The 19,971-nt window shown below is 44.6% G+C and overlaps 1 protein-coding gene across 1 annotated transcript; it reads left to right on the top strand.

Moving 5' to 3' along the window:
- Positions 1–4,218: 4,218 nt before the first annotated feature.
- LOC103101529 (zinc finger protein ZFP2-like) lies at positions 4,219–10,913 on the top strand. Its single transcript, XM_016432973.2, has 4 exons — positions 4,219–4,366; positions 5,981–6,107; positions 6,613–6,711; positions 8,606–10,913. Exons 1-4 carry the CDS (start codon positions 4,307–4,309, stop codon positions 10,084–10,086), a joined length of 1,767 nt encoding a protein of 588 aa, XP_016288459.2. The 5' UTR covers positions 4,219–4,306; the 3' UTR covers positions 10,087–10,913.
- The last annotated feature ends 9,058 nt before the right edge of the window (positions 10,914–19,971 follow it).

Here is a 19,971-nt window from a genome sequence, read left to right on the forward strand (position 1 = left end):
CCGACCACTTCGGGAAATGAATTCTCAGAATTTCTTCTCAGCCTCTCAGGGAAGTCAGTGAGTTTGCCCAGCGGTGGGGTCTTGTCCCACCACAGGAGTTGGGAGGGGTTTGGAGGTCGGTCACTGCTTCTATCTCTTGCTCGATCACCCTGCTTGGCTTCCACTGCAGCTGCTGCTGCCCCAGCAGCCATTCCTGCTCCTCCTCTTGTTGCTACTGGTAATCTGCCCCAACCTGTCTTTTCCACCCACCCCAGCTTGCTTCCTATACTTCCTGCCAACCCCAGCCCATCGGGGATCCCTTTCCCCTACCAGGCGGCCTTTGACCCACAGGGGGTCCTGGTCCTCCCTCCTACCTAAGCCCTCTTTCCAGCCCAGCTATGGGGTGTCCTCGCCCCTAAACCCAGCCCGGGAACCTTGGCTTAATCCTTCTCACCCCTGCCAGGCAAAAACCTATCGAGGTTCCATAAGCAACTGCTTTTCCTGTGTTTCACTGGCTACACTAATCTTCCCTGATCCGCCAAACCCAAATTTATGCTATCTACATAAAAATTACCACTATTTTACTTATAAATCTTAACTTTGCCTTCAAATTATAAAATAGCAAAGGCTGCTGATTGAGTCTCAACAAGAATCAAGTTAGGACTCTGAGTCTAGATTCAGAGTCCAAACCATTGACCAGGTTTTTCTTTGGTCTTCTCAGAGTTAAACAATTTATAAAAACCACAATAGATAGTCAATAGTGTTTCCCAAGTTGGAAAAGGAAAACCCTGAGCTCCTTCAGATCTTCAGACAGAGTCAAAGATGTTCCCTCCTCCAGCCCTGAGAGTCTTTGAGAGTATCTTTGCAAACTGGCAGAGAGAGTACTCTCCAGTCTATTTTTAGATTTTAATCTCCAAAAGTGGTAATTCAGTATTTGAAGTATAATCACAGAAAAGTGGTTATAACTGTCAACAATTGAAATTAACACGCTCTCAGCTCTGCTTCAAACTCCAGTTCTTTTCTCAAGCAGCCACTTTACTTCTTATTTCTAAACTAATAAAACAATACTTCTTTTCTAATATCATCCATACAAAACACAGAAGAAAAACAACTGCTTGATCGCATGGGTTGATGGGGATATGATTGGGGATATAGACTAAATGATCACCCTAGTGGAAATATCAATACTATGGAAATAGGTCTTGATCAATGACACTTATAAAATCCAGTGGAATTGTGCATTGGCTATGGGAGGGTGTCTAGGAGGGGAGGGAAAGAACATGAATCTCGTAACCATGGAAAAATATTCTAAATTAATTAACTAAATACATTTTTTCCAAATTAAAGTGGCCCAAAATTCTACCTCTGGCCCCATTTTATCTTAGAAGCCAACCCAGAGGTGATTTACACATCTCACCATTTTAGATGCTATTTGGACATCCACCTATTCAGGGACAACCATTTAGCCCTTCCTATCCATCACTGTTAGGAGGAGATACAACCATTGCCACATATATCAGACAATTACAAATAAAATTGTGAGAACTCCACAACTCTGGAGCTGCTGTTTAGACAGGCCACATAAACAAAGTCAACTGGGTTTTATAGAGATTTTTAATTAATAATACAATGAGGAATTAGAAAAAGAGAGAAACGGTAGGAAAGGAATAAATACGAAGGCCTCAAGCCAATGTGGCCTAGACCTGAGTCTTAAGAGAGAGAATCTGTCAGTCTTTTATTATAATCACTTACCACAAGATCTGTCTAAGCAAGGATTCTAGTGACACCAGGGCAGCATCATCTCAGCAGCTTTCACCAGCTCCCTCCTCCATCTGAATCAGTGTCCTCAGAATGAGAGCTTTCTCAGAATCAGTCTCCTCAGAATGAGTCTCTCCAATCTGAATGTTTCCGAATGAGTCCCAGCTCTTCTCTGAGCTCTCATTTTTAAGGACAAAATCTCCTATTTCACCTCCCCTAAGTCCTTACATCTACCAATCACTGTAGATGTTTCTAAAGGACCGCCCATTTTGAATTCACAGCTGAGTAGTTTTAATCTCTTTAGTAAGTCAGAAAAAAATGCTGCTATGTTGACAAATTTCATTAAGAAAAAACCTCTGAATAAGTTATCACCCTTTTAGGTTTAAGTAGTTTACAAGTTGCCCTACCTTTATAGGTACTTAGTATCCCATTCTATCAATTCTAAAACAGTCATGACTCAAAGAACTTCCTGTCCTTTCCATAAGCATCGGTCAAAGTACTTTCATTGTTTAGCAAGGAGTTTTCTCCCCCAAAGCAGTCTTAAGTAGGGTGGAGTAGGGATACTCTCATAGCAAGAAGTTTTCACATTCAAGTAGAATTCTCACTATCTGCTAGGGAATTTTTTTTAAGTAGAAGATTCCCCAATGGGGAAATTTCCAACATTCATAAGTCTGAGAAATTTTAAGGTTTATAAGAATGACTATTGTCTTTGTGCAGTTTCATCTACGGTGTACCCTCATGTGGCTTTGGAGTCCAAAGGCTGAGGCGCAAATTTTGTGGAACATGGGGCATGGGACTGTTTATTTTTGTTTTTGTTTTCCTTTTGGATTAACTCACACACCTCCATAACTAAACCCTGCATTCTCTGATGGACTTGGTGTTTTTTCAACACTTTCTTCTGGGGGGAAATGTGGCCTCAGACACTGCCCACTAGGGAAACCTGGCCAAGAACCTTTCCCAGCCTTTACCTCAGTTTCCCCCATTGTGAGAACCAGAGAATAAGAGTCTGAGCCCAGGGGCTGTGGGGAAGGTGGTCCAGAGAGGATTGGGGGGAAGCAGATGCTTCCTCAGGGTCTTCTGGGGCTCTGGGATGCTGAGGAGGGTCTCCTTTGGCAGGGGCATGGTAGCCCCAGAAACCCAGGCAAACTATTATTAGGGAAATTCCTTTGTCCTTGGGCCCTGGACTCCAAACCCAAAACATCAGACCTGGAGGATCAGCCCCCCTTGATTGTCCCATGGACTTGTCTCCTTGAGCCCCTCCCCCAGTCAACAAGGCCCAGAGACCCTTCAGAGGGCTGGGGGAGGCCTAGGAACCCCCTCCTGCCCTTTGGGAGGCCACAGAAGGCAGCAGCAGCCCCTGAGCCCAGGCTCTGAGCCCTGATGGACAGAGGACAGTCTGGGGGTGTCAGTGTGTCTGTCTGCAAAGCTGCTGGGCTCAGGCTGTTCAGGCCTGGCTGCCTCTTGGCCCCCTTTGGGGCTTTCTGGGCAGAGGCTGGGGGGCTTTCCCTCTCCTACAGCCCACTGGACAGAGGAGGAAACTGAGGCAAACAGGATCAAGTGACTTGTCCAGGGTTCTGCAAGGGGGGATCTCAGGCCTCCCTGACTCCAGGCCCTGAGCTCTAGCAAGCACTGAGGGGCTAAAGGCCCTGGAAGGGCTTCTCTCCCTGGAGGATCCTTCCCTTGCTGGCCTCAGGCCCGGGGCTGCTGCTCTGAATTCCTCTCTGCTGTCTCTGGGACTCAGGACGGGGGAACACACAGGCCTGGGCTGGGCATGAGCTGCCCTCCTCTGAGATGGGGGTGTTGGGGGGGTCCCCAGGCCTTCCCTGGACTCCAGACTCTCCTTCCAGGCTTTGGGCCTGTCCAGGCTGAGCTGAGAGGCAGCCCTAAAGGGAGGCCCAGAGGGGGAGGCAGCAGGGGGGGTGCAGCACCCTCTGAGGCCTGACAGCCCCCAAGAGCCCAGGAGGAGCTCTTTCCTGCAGGCACCCCCTGGCCCGGCCCCCAGAAGCCTTGCTCTGCCCTCCCCCAGCAGGGGCTCCAGGAGAGAGCATTCTGCTCCAGCTCTGAGGCCAGGAGACAGCTGGGAGGAGGGCGGGAATTCCCTGAGGGGTGGAGGAGAAGCAGGGAGGGGCAGCCCCAAAGCCAGGGTCCCTCCTAACAAAGGCTTCTGGGAAGGGACGGGGTGGTGCAGGAAGGGGTGGGGCCTGGGCGTAGGGGAGGGACGTCGCGGGCGGAGCCTAACAGAGGGGCGGGACTCGGGCAAGGAGGCGGTGTCTGGGAGGGCCTTGGCAGGAGCGGAATAGAGGCGGGGCAGAGCGGGAATGGGTGGGGCCTAAAGCAAGGTGGGGTTGAGCTACTGGCTGGGGCTGAGGGAGGTGCACGCGGCAGGCTGGGCGCGCGCCAGCGAGGGGTGTGGCCTGATCAGGGGCGGGGCCTAGGCTGGGGCGGGCTTTCAGGGTTTTAAACTTGGCTTCCTCCATCCCGCCCTCTCCTGCTCCTGGGCTCCTGCGCATATTGTGCCGTCCCGGAGGAGGTGAGGCGCCTGTCCTTCAGGGATCCCCCCAGACCTGGCATGGAGAGCTTGGAGGAGTGCGGAGAGGATGCCGCGCTGGAGCCCTGCAGGACCCCCCAGGTAAGCAGCAGCGGCTTCTCCTGATTGGGAGGCTCAAGCCCAGGTGTAGACACTCCTCTCCTGACATGGAGGCTCAGGCCCCAGGTGTAGACACTCCTCTCCTGACATGGAGCCTCAGGCCCAGGTGTAGACACTCCTCTCCTGACATGGAGCCTCAGGCCCCAGGTGTAGACGCTCCTCTCTCTCCTAACATGGAGACTCAGGCCCCAGGTGTAGACGCTCCTCTCTCTCCTAACATGGAGACTCAGGCCCCAGGTGTAGACACTCCTCTCTCTCCAGGGCTCCAAAGTCACTTGTTCCCCTTTTTCAACTCACACCCTTCCCTGAAGCCCCGTCCTGGGGCTCCTGCTGGGCCTCTTCTTCAGGACAACCTGCAGCTCCTTCCTGGTTGGCTTCTTCTCCCCCGTGGATGGCAGGTTCCGGCTCCGGCCCGGCTCCCTCCCGTCCTCCTGGGCCGAGAAGTCGGGTCTCTTTTGGGCCCAGCACGTGCCCAGGCCCAGTTGGGAGGCTTCAGGCCAGGCTGGGGAAGCCGGAATGGCGAGGTCCAGAGGAAGGAGGACATCCAGGAAGCAGGAGCAGCTGATCTCGAGGCCGGGTTCTGGGTTCTGGGCTCCACCGAGGGCCAGGCTAGGACAGCCCACTGTCAGCTGGCATCGAGGCCTTGAAGGCCAGAATCAGGCCCGAGTGCAGGACACGGACAAGAAGGGCTCCTGAGCAGATGCAGAGGACACACTTCCAGGCAGGACGGGATCCCCCATGGCTGCTCCAGCCCACTCTGGCTCCAGCCATTGTCCTAAAATGGCGCCTGACCCCGTGTCCCCCTCAGCCTGGGTTCTGCTCTCTCGACAGACCAACAGAGACTCCTTTGGGCCTTCACAGGCCTCCACAGCCTGGCTGCCTCCCCATGGCCAGGCCTCCATCACCTCCTCCTCCTGTATTCTTCCAGACAGCCTGAGGCCTTGGTGGAGGCCCTCCATCACCCCCATGTCCCGTCTCTTGGTGTCCCCATCCGGTTCCTCAGTGCCTGGCATGTGCTTGGCCCCTCACAAGTGTCTGTTGCTGATTCTGCTGCCTTTGGGAGATGTCCAAAGGGGAAGCTGAGCTGTTGAGTGGGAGGCAGCATGGCCTGCTGGGAAGGGCTGTGGACGGGCCTGGAGTCAGGGAGGGGACCAGCTCTGACCCTGTCTGTGTGACCATGAACAATCCCTCCCCCCTTCTGAGCCTCAGTTTGCTCATCTGTAAATAGGGACAAGGAGAACTTGCCTTCCCGAGGGGGTGGTGAGAGAAGTGTTGGCCAGACCTTGGCTGTCACTAGTCATGGGCATGGCGTCTCCCCATTAGACTGGGGGCTCCTTGAGGCCAGGCTCTGTGTTGGCCCTTCTTTGTATGCCCAGGGCTTGGCCCAGAGCCTGGCACAGGACAGACTCTCCCTCAGTGCTGGCTGACTGATCAGTGGCTGTTCTGTGTGTCCTGACTCAGCATCCAGACCAGCCTGAGGGTGGGAGCTCAGTCTGGGGTCCGAATCAGCCCTTGTCCTTCCTGCCCACTTCCCTTTCCCTCCCAGGGTCCTCTGGGCTATGGTCCCGGGCTGAGCCCATTTATATGTTGTTTCAGGCCTCCGTGACATTCAAGGATGTGGCCGTGGACTTTACCTGGGAGGAGTGGAAGCTCCTGGACCCTCCCCAGAAGGAGCTGTACTGGGAGGTGATGCTGGAGAACCACAGGAACCTGGTCTGCCTGGGTGAGGAGGGCTCCTCTGGGCCTTGGGATCTGCCCATGGAAGGGGATCTACTTCCTTCTTCTGGGCCCTGTCCAGGGTGCAGCTGGGATTCTCTGGCCTGTAATGGCCTGAGCACTTCTTATGCTAACCAGGCCAGAAGCCAGGCTGTCCCTGCTGTGAAAGGCTCTTGTTATGTTTGTCTAGCGATGAAGGGCTTTACTGTGTGGTCCCAGCCCAGCTCTGCTCCCTCAGGCCACAGGGGCCTTCTCAAGACTCAGGGGAAGTACTTGACGTCAGCCAAGCTCCCAATACCTCAGTATTGAATGGATCAAATGAACCCTTGTCTTTCAGAACCCCTCTCCATTCCTTGTTCCAGTCCTGTGTCTTCCCAGGAAAACAAACCAGAGCAGCCTTGAGATGTTTTCTCTAAGCACCTCCATGGCACCCAGGCTCCTTTACTAGCTTGTTCCTAAGGACCTGGGAGATCATCCTCCCTCTTCATCTCTTTGCCCTTTCCCATGACTAGGCCTTGCTGATTCAAACAAGGATGTGATGATCTCTGAGCTGGAGTCAGGGGAACCACATTGGATTCCAACTGGTGTTGTCCTAAGAAGCTGCTGGCCAGGTGAGTGAGGGAGTGGATGAGTGCCTGACCCTGGTGAGGACACAACAACCCATACACAGCTCTGCTGGTCATTCATCTCTCAGCCTACTGAGAATGGGCTCCTCGGTGATCTCCTCAGTGACCTTCTGGGCCAGGAACTCCTCTCCCTGCCACAGATCCCATATAGAATTCCTTCTTGCCTCCTCCACTTTGAATGATTTTGCCTCAAAAGGTATGGATACAAATGACCAGGTTCTGCTGGTACCTTCATAGTATGGGAAAGATATTCCACTGTGGGTGGAGCTCTGGGTTGTTTTAATCTTTTGTGGAAAGCAAAATGGAAAATCTTCAGTGTCAGAGCTACACATGAATTCTTTTCCTTAGACCCTCTGATCATATTCTCATGACACTGTCCAGAGGTCTAATTCAGGTGAAGATTTTGCCAGGTGTGTGTGTTTTTTTACAGCCCTTCCTTGTTGGCCTTGAGAGTTTTTCCTGACCTGGCCCTTCCTTGGTCTCTTCTTTTTAAGTCCTTACCTTGTGTCTTAAATTGTTTCTAAGTACTGCTTCTGAGGCAGTCTTGTGTGTCCATGTCTTTGTCTATAATGGATATCAATAGTATATGTATACATAACTATGTATAGACATGTATATTCCAGGTTGTGTTCATACGTGGTATAGGTCAGCCAGCAGTCATCCCCACCTGAAGTGATTCTGAGGTCCCTGCATCAGTTTTCCCATCTTCAGCTAATTTAATATTATTGACCCATATGTAAACCTCAAATTTCCTTAGACTTATAAATGTTGGAAATTTCACCATTGGGATATTTCATACTTGGAAAATTTCTTACTGATAGTCTATTGGAATGGGAACCCCATTGGCATGGGAGGTTCCTTCTCTTCCCTTCTTAAGATTACTTTAGGACAGAAACCCTTTGCTGAGCAATGGAAAGGACTTTGACCTATGCTTAAGCATAGAACAGGAATTTCTTTGAGTCTTGATTGATTTTAGAATTGATACAATGGAGATACTTGGAATAAATCTCCACCCTATTCAGTCCTAATAGGATTGAGTAAGGGCTGCAGCCTAGATCAAAATTTAATTATTCCAATCTCTACCCTACTCAGGTTAACAGGATTTAGAAAGGGCTGTAGCAAAGGAGTAAAGATTTAATCATTTGAAAATATGACCTTCAACAGACATGTGCAAAAGCCAGAAACCCCTGGGGGGTCCTGGGTTAAGCTAGAGCCTCCATTGGCACAGGGAAATTGATGAACAGTCATTGGTAGATGGGAGAACTGAGGGGAGGAACTTGGATGGTTTCCTTAAAGATAGGGGGTCTGGAGACTCCAAGGAGGAGTGGAGGAGTTTGGTCGGGGTGATTCCTGTGGGCGCTGAGAAGGCTGGCTCTGAAGGAAGCTGAAGTTGGGGGCCTCTGAGACTATTTCTCCATTTTGGACACGTGAGTAATAGGGACTGATCTCTTTTCTTTGCCCCAACTATCTAAGGGCTTGGGCCTTTTGGCCCAGCCTAAACAGAAGGGGTATTTAAGCCCTATTCTCTTCTCTCCCTTTTTCTCTCTCTCTCTCTCTAATTCCTTTCTTACTCCTATTGTAATTAAACTCTATAAAAGGTTGACGGCTGACTTGAGTTTTTCATTTAGGAATTACATAGCTGATTCCTTGGCGACCTTAAATTAATATATATCAGTCTTTTAAAGTGATTCCCTTGTCACACATATCAAAGGATAAGCTTGGTGAATGCAAAGAAATTTTAGAAGACACATAAACTGATTTCCATTTACATGAAAACAACAAGGACAGTGTTTGTAGCAGCCTGATTATTGGGGAAAATTATGCCTAGACAAAAGCTGATTTATCCAAGGTAAAGCTCTGTTCATATTCTTTCTTTCAGGTTGGGAATCCAGGCCTCAGACCAAAGAGTCAGCTCCCAAGATGAGTATTTCTGTGAAAGTATTATCCCAGGAAAATTTCTTGGAGGATGATCCAAGGATCTGCAAGATGGAGAAAGCCTGGGAGTGTGATGGCAGATTGAAGAAAAAGCAGAGCATGAAGGGGAAACCTTCTAGAGGAATAAAAATAATCCAAACAGAATTTCCCATTGAGGCTGGAGGTTCTGAATATGATAAATACAGTCAGACCTCTAGCCCAGAGCCAGGCCTTTTTCCACAACAGGGAGCATCTGTAATTATGCAGGGCCAGAAAGGAGATAACCAGAGAGGGAGTTCCACCATGTATTTGAACCAAGGACAAAGTGATCAAATCCATTCCAGGAAGAAACGTCGTAAGTTTAACAAATGTCAGAAAGTGCTGGGTCCTGATTTGGGCTGCATAAAAAAACGTGGAATTCTTTCAGAAGAGAAAGTTCATGAAAGGGAGAATTCATTCCCTTGTATTAATAAATTTGGTCCACACCAGACAACTGATAGGGGAAAAAAGTGTAATGAATTAACTAAACAGAGGAAGACAGGTCGTGCTGAACATTACTCTCATCGTCAGAGTAGAGAGAGACGGTACAAATGCAATGAATGTGGAAAGGCCTTCCAGCAAAAGGGGCATCTTAAAACACATTACAGAATCCATACTGGAGAGAAACCTTTTAAATGCAGTGAATGTGGAAAGGCCTTCCAGGAAAAGGGGAATCTTAAAGTACATTACAGAATCCATACTGGAGAGAAACCTTTTAAATGCAGTGAATGTGGAAAGGCCTTCCAGGGAAAGGGGAATCTTAAAGCACATTACAGAATTCATACTGGAGAGAAACCTTTTAAATGCAGTGACTGTGGGAAAGCCTTTTCCATGGCTGGAACACTAAAACGACATCAGAGATCTCATACTGGAGAGAAACCCTTTGAATGCAATGAATGTGGGAAGGCATTCCAAAGAAATTTTCACCTTTTAAGTCATCAGAGCAGAATTCATGGAGGAATTAAACTTCATGAATGCATTGTATGTGGGAAAGCATTCTCTCGGAAGTATAATCTTACTACTCACAGTAGAATTCATACTGGAGAGAAACCCTATCAATGCAGTGAATGTGGGAAGACCTTCAGCCTGAAGTCAAGTCTTACATTTCATTTCAGAATTCATACTGGAGAGAAACCTTTCAAATGCAGTGAATGTGGGAAGGCCTTTTACAGTAACTCAGATCTTATCCGACATTTTAGGATTCATACTGGAGAGAAACCTTTTCAATGTGATATTTGTGGAAAAGGACTTCTCTCTAAATCTAGCCTGAACCATCATCAGAAAGCCCATATTGAAGAGAAACCTTTTTTGTGCAGTGTTTGTGGGAAAGGTTTTCTTTGGAGAAAATCACTGACTGTACATCAAAGAACTCATGCTGGAAAGAAAACCGCTGAGTGCAGTGAATGAGGAAAGATCTTCCCTCGAAAGTCATCTTACATCTCACTCTACTATTCATATTGGGGGAAAAATCTTTTGAATGAGAAGGCTTTGGGAAAGCCTTTCCCCAGAAAACAGCCCTGACTCTCCCCATCAGAAAACTCATTCTTGGGGAGAAATGCTATGAGTGCAATGTATGTGGAAAGGCTACACCCACAATAAAAGTCTTTCCTTGTGTAAGAAAATACATTGGTGGGGGGCTGGAGCCCACCAGCTGTGTGGTTTAGTAGATGGAGAGCCAGACCTATTGTGTAATTAGAAATCTTCAATTCTTGAACTTTGTCTCCCAGAATCCTTTTCAATTCATCCATGATATATCCTCACATTTGGTTAATAACTTGTGTGTAATGTCACCCTTTCTCTCTCTTCTGATGGTGCTCTGTGCTGTCATGACTATGAGTGGGGTCCTAGGAAGCTTTCTTTCTTTACTGAGATTATTTTTCTTATTAAAATATTTATTAATAAACTTTATAAAATGTAATAAGGAAAAAAAAGTCTCTAAGAAGGCTGTTGGGAGAGAGCTCTGGAAACAGGCTCTTAGGACAGTCTCTTGAAGTCAGTCAGAAGAATCTCTCTCTGGAGAAAGATGGCTGGCTGAACTGGTGTCACTAGAATCCTTGCTTGGACAGATCTTGTGGTGAGTGATTAAGGACTGACTGATCTCTTAGGGCTTAGTCCTGGGTTGGCCAGGGCCAGCTTATCCCTTTCTCATTATTCCCTCTTTTTCTCTCTCTCTTTAATTCCTCATTGTATTAATTAAAATCTCAATAAAACCCAGTTGACTTTAGTATATTTCATAATTGGGAATATTTCCCTGGCGACCACTTTATATGTTGATTTAAAAAAGACTTTCTTGAAACATATTTTCTGCAGTCACAATTTAATTCTTCCACTATTTTAATTATTACAGTTTATGACTACCAACTATTTTAACTCTTACAGAGGTCGGCCACTGCTTCTATCTCCTGCTCGCTCACCCTGCTTGGCTTCCACTACAGCTGCCGCTTCCCCAGCAGCCATTCCTGCTCTTCCTCCTGCTGCTACTGCGGCTTATTGTTGCTGTTTCTGGTAAGCTGCCCCAACCTGTCTTTTCCACCCATCCCAGCTTGCTTCCTATACTTCCTGCCAATCCCAGCCCAGCGGGGATCCCTTTCTTCTACCAGGCAGCCTTTGACCCACAGGGGGTCCTAGTCTTCCCTCCTAGCTAAGCCCTCTTTCCAGCCCAGCTATGGAGTGTCCTCACCCCTAAACCCAGGCCAGGAACCTTGCCTTAATCCTTCTCACCCCTGCTGGGCAAAAACCTAGCGAGGTGGTCTAGAAAAACTTCATTCCTTATCTCTATCCACCTTACCTTTTGTATTCTGGCACATTGTACTACCTCAACCCCTCCTCCCACACACACATTTGGCATATGTCACGCCATTGGCATGCTATGGCTTCAGAGGGGATTCTTAACATCAACTGGAAAATGTATTGCCAGCACAGACCTTATTACTCAACTTCTTTCTGTCCTCTAGCTCCCTGAAGACAGCTATTGTTCACTGCTCTGTACACACCTGGCACTGACCTTGTCTCTAGGGGAAATGTCTGAGAAGATTCTGCTGCAAAACTAGTGGCCATAGAAAGGCCTGAATTAATTTTAACATTCATAATCATTGATGACTTAAATTTATCATTTTCCTGTAATGAAAAGGAAATAGAAAAATGGAAGCAAAAATGTAAAGCAAAACAGATTTATGTAGTATGGTTGTCATCTGAAGGAAAACTCCAGCTCCCCAGAAGTTTTTATCAACAAATTTGACAATCTATGCATAAAAATGACTATTTTGGCACCTAGGGAATTGTAGATTCTGTTAAAAGAGTATGGAAAGCCCCTGGTATAACTACTATAGCCTCTAAAGTGTGTACAGCCTGTTCTACCTGCGAAGCATTTAACCAACACACCTTTTGTGGCAAAACCTTTGGTGGACATCCTCTCACTTATATACCATTTCAGCATTTACAAATTGATTTTATCTCTATGCCAAAAGCTGAACAGTATAAATGTGAATTTCATATTTACTCCATCCTGCTTAGACTAACAAAACAGAAATGTCTACACCCCCACTTAAGAATTAAATATTAAGCAAGCAAGAGCTAGAAAAAAATCACAAAATGTAAAATCAATAATTTTGATTAAATTAAAAAGATTTTGTAGAAACAAAATGCATCCAAAATTAGAAGGCAAGCAACAAATTGAAAAACAATCTTCATTACAAAAACGTCTGACAAAGGTCTAATTACTCAAATTTATAAAGAGCTAAACCAATTGTACAAAAAATCAAGCCATTCTCCAATTGATAAATGGGCAAGGGACATGAATAGGTAATTATCAGTTAAAGAACTCAAAAGAATTAATCAGCACATGAAAAAGTGTTCTAAATCTCTTATAGCACAGACCTTATAATCAGAGAGATGCAAATCAAAACAACACTGAGGTATCACCTCACACCTAGCAGATTGGCCAACATGACAGCAAAGGAATGTAATAAATGTTGGAGGGGATGTGGCAAAATTGGGACATTAATATATTGCTGGTGGAGTTGTGAATTGATCCAACCATTCTGGAGGGCAATTTGGAACTATGCCCAAAGGGGAATAAAAGACTCTCTGCCCATTTATCCAGCCATAGCACTGCTGGGTTTGTATCTCAAAGAGATAATAAGGGAAAAGCCATGTACAAAAATATTTATAGCTGTTTTCTTTGTGGTGGCAAAAAATTGGAAAATGTGGTGATGCCCTTCAACTGGGGAATGACTGAACAAATTGTGGTATATGTTGGTGATGGAATACTATTGTGCTCAAAGGAATAATAAAGTGGAGGAATTCCATGGGCACTGAAACAACCTCCAGGAATTGATGCAAAGTGAGAGGAGCAGAACCAGGAGAACATTGTACACAGAGACTGATACACTGTGGTACAATCAAATGTAATGGACTTCTCCATTGGTGGCAATGCAGTGACGCTGAGCAACTTGGAGGAATCTATGAGAAAAGCCACTGTCCACATCCAGAGGAAACACTGTGAGAGTAAAAACACAGAAGAAAAACAGCTGCTTGAATACATGGGTCAAAGGGATGTTGGTTGAGGATGTAGACTTTAAATGAACATCTTAGTGCAAACAACATGTAAATAGGTTCTGATCAAGCACAGGAATAATACCCAATGAAATTGCGCGTTGGCTCTGGGAAGGGTGGGTGGAGGGGAGTGAGGGAAACAATGTGATTATTGTAACCAAGGAATAATGTTCTAAATTGACTAAATTAATTCAAATGGGAAAAAAAAGAATTAAGTGTTGAGAAGGATGGTCAGTGACAAGACATATGATAGCAAATGACAAATGAGAAACAACTGACAGACCCCTTGGGCTGTCCTAAGTCAAGCTTAAGCTACCATTGCTGCATGTGAGATGCAGGAAGTGATGTAAAAAATGTTCTATATATTTCCCATCACTTCCTCTCTCTGGCCTCTTTTTGCAGAGACGTGACTCGTTGGCAAGATGTGGCTCTGGCTCTCTCAGGGAGACATGGCTCTCACTCTGTCTCCCACTAGTGGAGACGTTGGTCTCTGTCAGCAACTTGGGGGATGTTGGGTAGCGTTTGGCATCTTGGGTCTTGGTGTGGGCGTGCTAGGTGAGTAGTTTAGACTGATTCCTTTTTCCTTTACCTTCCAAAACACTATCCTCTTAGGAAGCCCCTAATCTTCTGAGGAGGCCTCGTGGTGGAGGTCTTTGAACTCCCCCTGGAACAGGCTGGGCCAGAGAAATTTTATACCCTTTTCCCTCTCTCTTCTTAATTCCTTCCCTCTATATTAATTAAACCACCCAAAAATTCCAAACTGACTTGAGTATTTTTATTGGGATTTGAATTAATCCCTGGCGGCCAACTCAATTTATATTTCAGTCAAAAAATTCTAAATTTACCCCTTACATAAATTTTGTCTGTTCTTAGTCAATCAGCTGACTAAGTGACCTGAAGCCTTTCCTACTGCTCAGGACACAGTGGCTTTTGTTGCCAAAGTACTTTTGAAAGAAATTATTCCTTGTTTTGGCCTGCCAGCATGTATTGATTTAGATACGGGAACTCATTTTACTGATTCAATCTTACTGCAAATTTATTCATGTTTGGGGATAACTCCTAAATTTCATATACCATATCATTCCCAGAGCTCTGACTAAGTTGAAAGAATGAATAAAGAACTTAAAACTATGATTGGCAAATTGTGCACAGAGACTCATTTAAAATGGCCAGAATTTATGAGAAAGAATACTATACACATTCAGAGGAAGAACTGTGGGAATAGAAACTGTAAAAATAAAATTTGGCAAGTTAGAAAATAAAAGATTTAGATGGAAAAAACTGTTCCAATATAGGTTGAAAACTGTTTAACCCGCCAAGCAGGTTCAAACTGTTTGGATACTTTTAATAGAGATAATCAAAAGAATCCTCAGTGATGAAGTGAAGCTCAAATATGAATTTCCCTTCAGGTCCAGGTTCAAGGACACTCAAGAGACTCTTATTATAAACATCAAATGCTTATTGAAATATATAAGGATAAATAAAGGGTTTCTAATTCTAAGGGATTCTAAATCCACCCAAATAAACTCCCAGGTTCCATAAGCAACTGCTTCTCCTGTGTTTCACAGTCTACACTAATCTTCCCTGATTTGACAAACCCAAATTTATGCTATCTACATGAAAACTACCACTATTTTACTTATAAATCTTAACTTTGCTATAAAATAGCAAAGGCTGCTGGTTGAGTCTCAACAAGAATCAAGTTAGGACTCTGAGTTGAGATTCAGAGTCAAATCATTGACCAGGTTTTTCTTTGGTCTTCTCAGAGTTAAACAATTTATAAAAACTACAATAGATAGTCAATAGTGTTTCCCAAGTTGGAAAAGGAAAACACTGAGCTCCTTCAGATCTTTCCTTCAGACAGAGAGAGTCAAAGATGTTCCCTCCTCCAGCCCTGAGAGTCTTTGAGAGTGTCTCTTCAAACTGGCAGAGAGAGTACTCTCCAGGCTATTTTTAGATTTTAATCTCCAAAAGTGGTAATTCAGTATTTGAAGTATGACCACAGAAAAGTGGTTATAACTGTCAACAATTGAAATTAACACGCTCTCAGCTCTGCTTCAAACTCCAGTTCTTTTCTCAAGCAGCCACTTTACTTCTTATTTCTAAACTAATAAAACAATACTTCTTTTCTAATATCATCCATACAAAACAGAAGAAAAACAACGGCTTGATCACATGGGTTGATGGGGATATAGACTAAATGATGAACCTAGTGGAAATATCAATAATATAGAAATAGGTCTTGATCAATGACACATATAAAATCCAGTGGAATTGTGCATTGGCTATGGGAGCTGGTCTAGGAGGGGAGGGAATGAACATGAATCTTGTAACCATGGAAAAATATTTTAAATTAATTAACTAAATACATTTTTCCAAATTAAAGTGGCCCCAAATTCTTTTTTTTTAAACATTATTTTATTTGGTCATTTCAAAACATTATTCATTGGAAACAAAGATCATTTTCTTTTCCTCCCGACCCCTCCCACCACCTCTCCCATAGCCGATGCATGATTCCACCGGGTATCACATGTGTTCTTGATTCGAACCCATTTCCGTGTTGTTGGTATTTGCATTAGAGTGTTCATTTAGAGTCTCTCCTCAGTCATATCCCCTCTACCCTTGTAGTCAAGCAGTTGTTTTTCCTTGGTGTTTTTACTCCCATAGTTTATCCTCTACTTGTGGATAGTGTTTTTTAGAACCCTGCAGATTGTTGAGGGACATTGCGTTGACCCTAATGGAGAAGTCCATTACCTTCGATTGTACCACAGTGTATCAGTCTCTGTGTACAATATTTTCCTGGTTCTGCTCCTTTCGCATTGCATCACTTCCTGGAGGTTGTTCCAGACTCCATGGAATTCTTCCATTTTATTATTCCTTTTAGCACAGTAGTATTCCATCACCAACATATACCACAATTTCTTCAGCCATTCCCTAATTGATGGGCATCCCCTTGTTTTCCAATTTTTGGCCACCACAAAGAGTGCAGCTATGAATATTCTTGTACAAGTCTTTTTCTTTATTATCTCTTTGAGTTACAAACCCAGCAGTGCTATGGCTGGATCAAAGGGCAGACAGTCTTTTATCGCCCTTTGGGCATAATTCCAAATTGCCCTCCAGAATGGTTGGATCAATTCACAACTCCACCAGCAATGAATTAGTGTCCCTACTTTGCCGCATCCCCTCCAGCATTCATTACTTTCCATAGCTGTCATGTTAGGCAATCTGCTAAGTGTGAGGTAGTACCTCAGATTTGTTTTGATTTGCATCTCTCTGATTATAAGAGATGTAGAGCACTTTTTCATGTGCTTATTAATAGTTTTGATTTCTTTGGCTGAAAACTGCCTGTTCATGTCCTTTGCCCATTTATCAATTGGAGAGTGACTTGATTTTTTTGTACAATTGATTTAACTCTTTGTAAATTTGAGTAATTAAACCTTTGGCTCTCCATGAACCCTTACTGATCAATATTTTTATTGCTTTATGATCTAAAAAGGTTGAATTTATTATTTCTGCTTTTATGCATTTTAGTGCCATGTTTCTGTGACCTAGTGTATGATCTATTTTTGTGAATGTGCCATGTGGTGCTGAGAAGAAAGTGTATTCCTTTTTGTCCCTATTTATTTTTCTCCATGTCTATTAAATCTAATTTTTCTAAGATTTCATTCACCTCTTTTACCTCTTTCTTGTTTATTTTTTGGTTTGATTTATCTAAATTTGATAGTGGTTGGTTCAAGTCGCCCACTAATATGGTTTTACTGTCTATTTCCTCCTTCAATTCTCCTAGTTTCTCCATTGGAAATTTGGATGTGATACCATTTGGTGCATACATGTTGATTAGTGACATTTCCTCATTGTCTATACTCCCTTTTAACAGAATATATTTACCTTCTCTATCCCTTTTGATCAGGTCTATTTGTGCTGTGTCAGATATCATGATTGCAACTCCTGCCTTCTTTCTATCAGTTGAGGCCCAAAAGGTCTTACTCCAACCTTTAATTCTAACCTTGTGAGTATCAACCCGCCTCATATGTGTTTCTTGAAGACAACATATGGTAGGGTTTTGGGTTCTAATCCAATCTGCTATTTGTCTACGTTTTATGGGTGAGTTCATCCCATTCATGTTCAAAGTTATGATTGTCACTTGTGGATTCCTTGGCATTTTGATATCTTCCCCTAGTTCTGACCTTTCTTCTTTAGCTATATCCTTTTGAACCAGTGATTTATTTTAGTTCAGTCCCCCTAGTCCCCTCCCTTGATATGCTTCCCTTTCTAGCCCCTCCATTTTATGGTCCCTTCCCCTCCCCCCTTTACTTCCCTCCCTTTTTATACTCCCTTCCACCCTTCCTTAATTTCCCTTTCTTTCTTACCCTGTTGGATAAGATAGAATTCAGGATCCCACTGGATCTAGATGTTCTTCCCTCTCAGCGTTGATTTCACTGAGAGTAAGGTTTAAGTAATACCACTTCACCCTCTCTTCCTCTCCTTCTCATATGAGAGTTCTTCCCTTCCCCTTCCCATGTATATCTTTGTATGGGAAAGATTATTCTATTTAGCCCCCACCCCATGTCTTGAAGTAAATCTTAGTATTATCGACGATTCCCCCGTCCCTTTTTCTTTCTTTGCCCCCTTTCACCTAATCTTCTTGATGCCCCAATCTTTCCCTATGCATGATTCTTCTAACTACTCTTATGATGCATACAATTTTTGAGAGTTACACAATACATTTCCCCCACATATTAGTATATATATAATTTGATGTAACTGTAGTCCTTATAGAAGAGAGTTTGACTTAAAGAAAAAGATAAGATTTATCTCCTTTTCCCTTTCTTTCATATTTACCTTTTCATGTTTCTCTTCTATTTTGTTGAATGCCCATACATTCCCCTGGAAGTATATAGTCAGTTTAGCTGGGTAGTTGATGCTTGGTTGGAGACCCAGCTCTCTTGCCTTTCTAAATATCATGTTCCATGTTTTGCAGTCTCTTACTGTGTTAGCCGCTAAGTCATGTGTGATCCTTATGGGAGCCCCCCCTATATCTGAAGCTCCTCTTCTTGGCTTCTTGTAGGATTTTCTCCTTTTCTTGGAAGCTCTTGAATTTGGCGATTACTTTCCTGGGGGTTGTCTTTTGGGGATTTAGTATAGAGGGTGTTCTATGAACCCTTTCTATTTCTATTTTGTCCCCTTGCTCCAGAACATGTGGGCAATTTTCTTCTATAATCTCCTGTAGAATAGCATCAAGGCTTTTGTTTATCTCTGGTTTTTCGGGCAGACCAATAATTCTCAGGTTGTCTCTTCTTCCTCTGTTTTCCTGGTCTGTGACCTTTTCAGTGAGATATTTTATGTTTTCTTCTAATTCATTAATTTTTGGGCTTTGCTTTATTAATTTTTGCTGTTTTGCAAGCTCACTGTCTTCCAGTTGCTTATTTCTGGTCTTTAGGGACTAGATTTGTTTTTTCAGCTTGTTGTACCCTTTTGTTAGAGACTTCCAGCTCTTTCTCCAATTGTGAAGTCTTGTCTATCAGGCTGCTGATCTCTTTCTACCACTTTTCTTTCCAGAAGATTTCCATCTTTTGGATAATCTCCCCTTTGAGTTCTTCCAGAGCTTGTGGATAATTTCCATTTTGGGAGCCATGTTTTGATTTTGTTTGGATTTCATCCTCTTTCTCTTCTTTTACTTGGGTACTCCCGCCATAAAAGTTTTCAATAGACACCTTTTCCCTTTCTTCCTGGAGGCTTGATTTTTGGGCCATGTGAGTCATCCTTTTGTTGCTTTTATTTCCCTTTCCTTTTTGGTCTGGGGTCTGGGTGATATGGGAAGGTTTCCTGTGAGTTTAGATTGCCTCAGACTAGTTCTTACCAGCCTCCAAGGTTTCTTAGAGCGCAGGCCCCTGTGCTCTGTGCAACCGCCCCTGTGTTCACCGCGGCTGCCCCTGTTCTCAGCTCAGCCACCCCTGTATTCAGCGCAACCTCTCCTGTGCTCAGTGTGGCCCCCCCTATGCTCAGCGAAACCGCTCCTTTGCTCAGCTCAGCCTCCCCTGTGTTCAGCGCAGCCACCCCTGTGTTCAGCGCGGCCGCCCCTGTGCTCAATTTGGCCACCCCTGTGTTCAGTGTGGCCTCCCCTGTACTCAGCACGGGATTATCCCATGAAACCACCCTGAGAGGTCGTTTCCTAGCAGTCGTTAGATCACAAGGACCCTGGTGTGCCCCCCCAGACAGAGACATTCCTCACTCACTCGCTGTCCCAGTGAGCGCTCTGATTCCTTACTCTGGTTTGGTGGGGGAGATGGTGGGGGCTAAGGGAGGCTCAGTTCATGTATTTCTACAAGCTTTTCCTCCTTCTTATAGTGTGGAAATGTTCAAACCCCATGTACGTTTGTGTCTGTGGTGTACTGGAGAGTCCCTCTGTTCTTCCAAAGGTGATATTTATGCTCTTTTGAGGGTCTATTTCGTTCAGTGCTGGGGAGAGGAAACAGTTCGCATCTAGATTGCAGGCATGTTAACCCAGAAGTTCTGGTTCAATATACTCTTTTTCAAAAGTGGCTAAGAGACTATCACCACTTTCTTCTATTCCCATGGGAAGAAGTTTATGGATGACCTAATTCCTTTGAGAAAAATATCAAAGCTTACAAATTATAATCCTAACTATATGTCCCAAGAAATGTTTCAAAGAGTGTTTTAGCTTGGATTGTTGCAATCTGATAAATCCTTGGACAGGCCTAAAACCCTGACTCAACT

The sequence above is a fragment of the Monodelphis domestica genome, chromosome 3 (assembly GCF_027887165.1).
Source record: "Monodelphis domestica isolate mMonDom1 chromosome 3, mMonDom1.pri, whole genome shotgun sequence".
NCBI classification, from domain to species: Eukaryota; Metazoa; Chordata; class Mammalia; order Didelphimorphia; family Didelphidae; genus Monodelphis; species Monodelphis domestica.

Excerpts from the sequence above, each read along its gene's own strand:
- LOC103101529 (XM_016432973.2), top strand. The coding sequence starts at position 4,307 with ATGGAGAGCTTGGAGGAGTGCGGAGAGGATGCCGCGCTGGAGCCCTGC. Across the intron at positions 4,367-5,980 it reads AGCCCTGCAGGACCCCCCAG|GCCTCCGTGACATTCAAGGA; the intron begins GTAAGCAGCAGC and ends ATGTTGTTTCAG. Across the intron at positions 6,712-8,605 it reads CCTAAGAAGCTGCTGGCCAG|GTTGGGAATCCAGGCCTCAG; the intron begins GTGAGTGAGGGA and ends TCTTTCTTTCAG.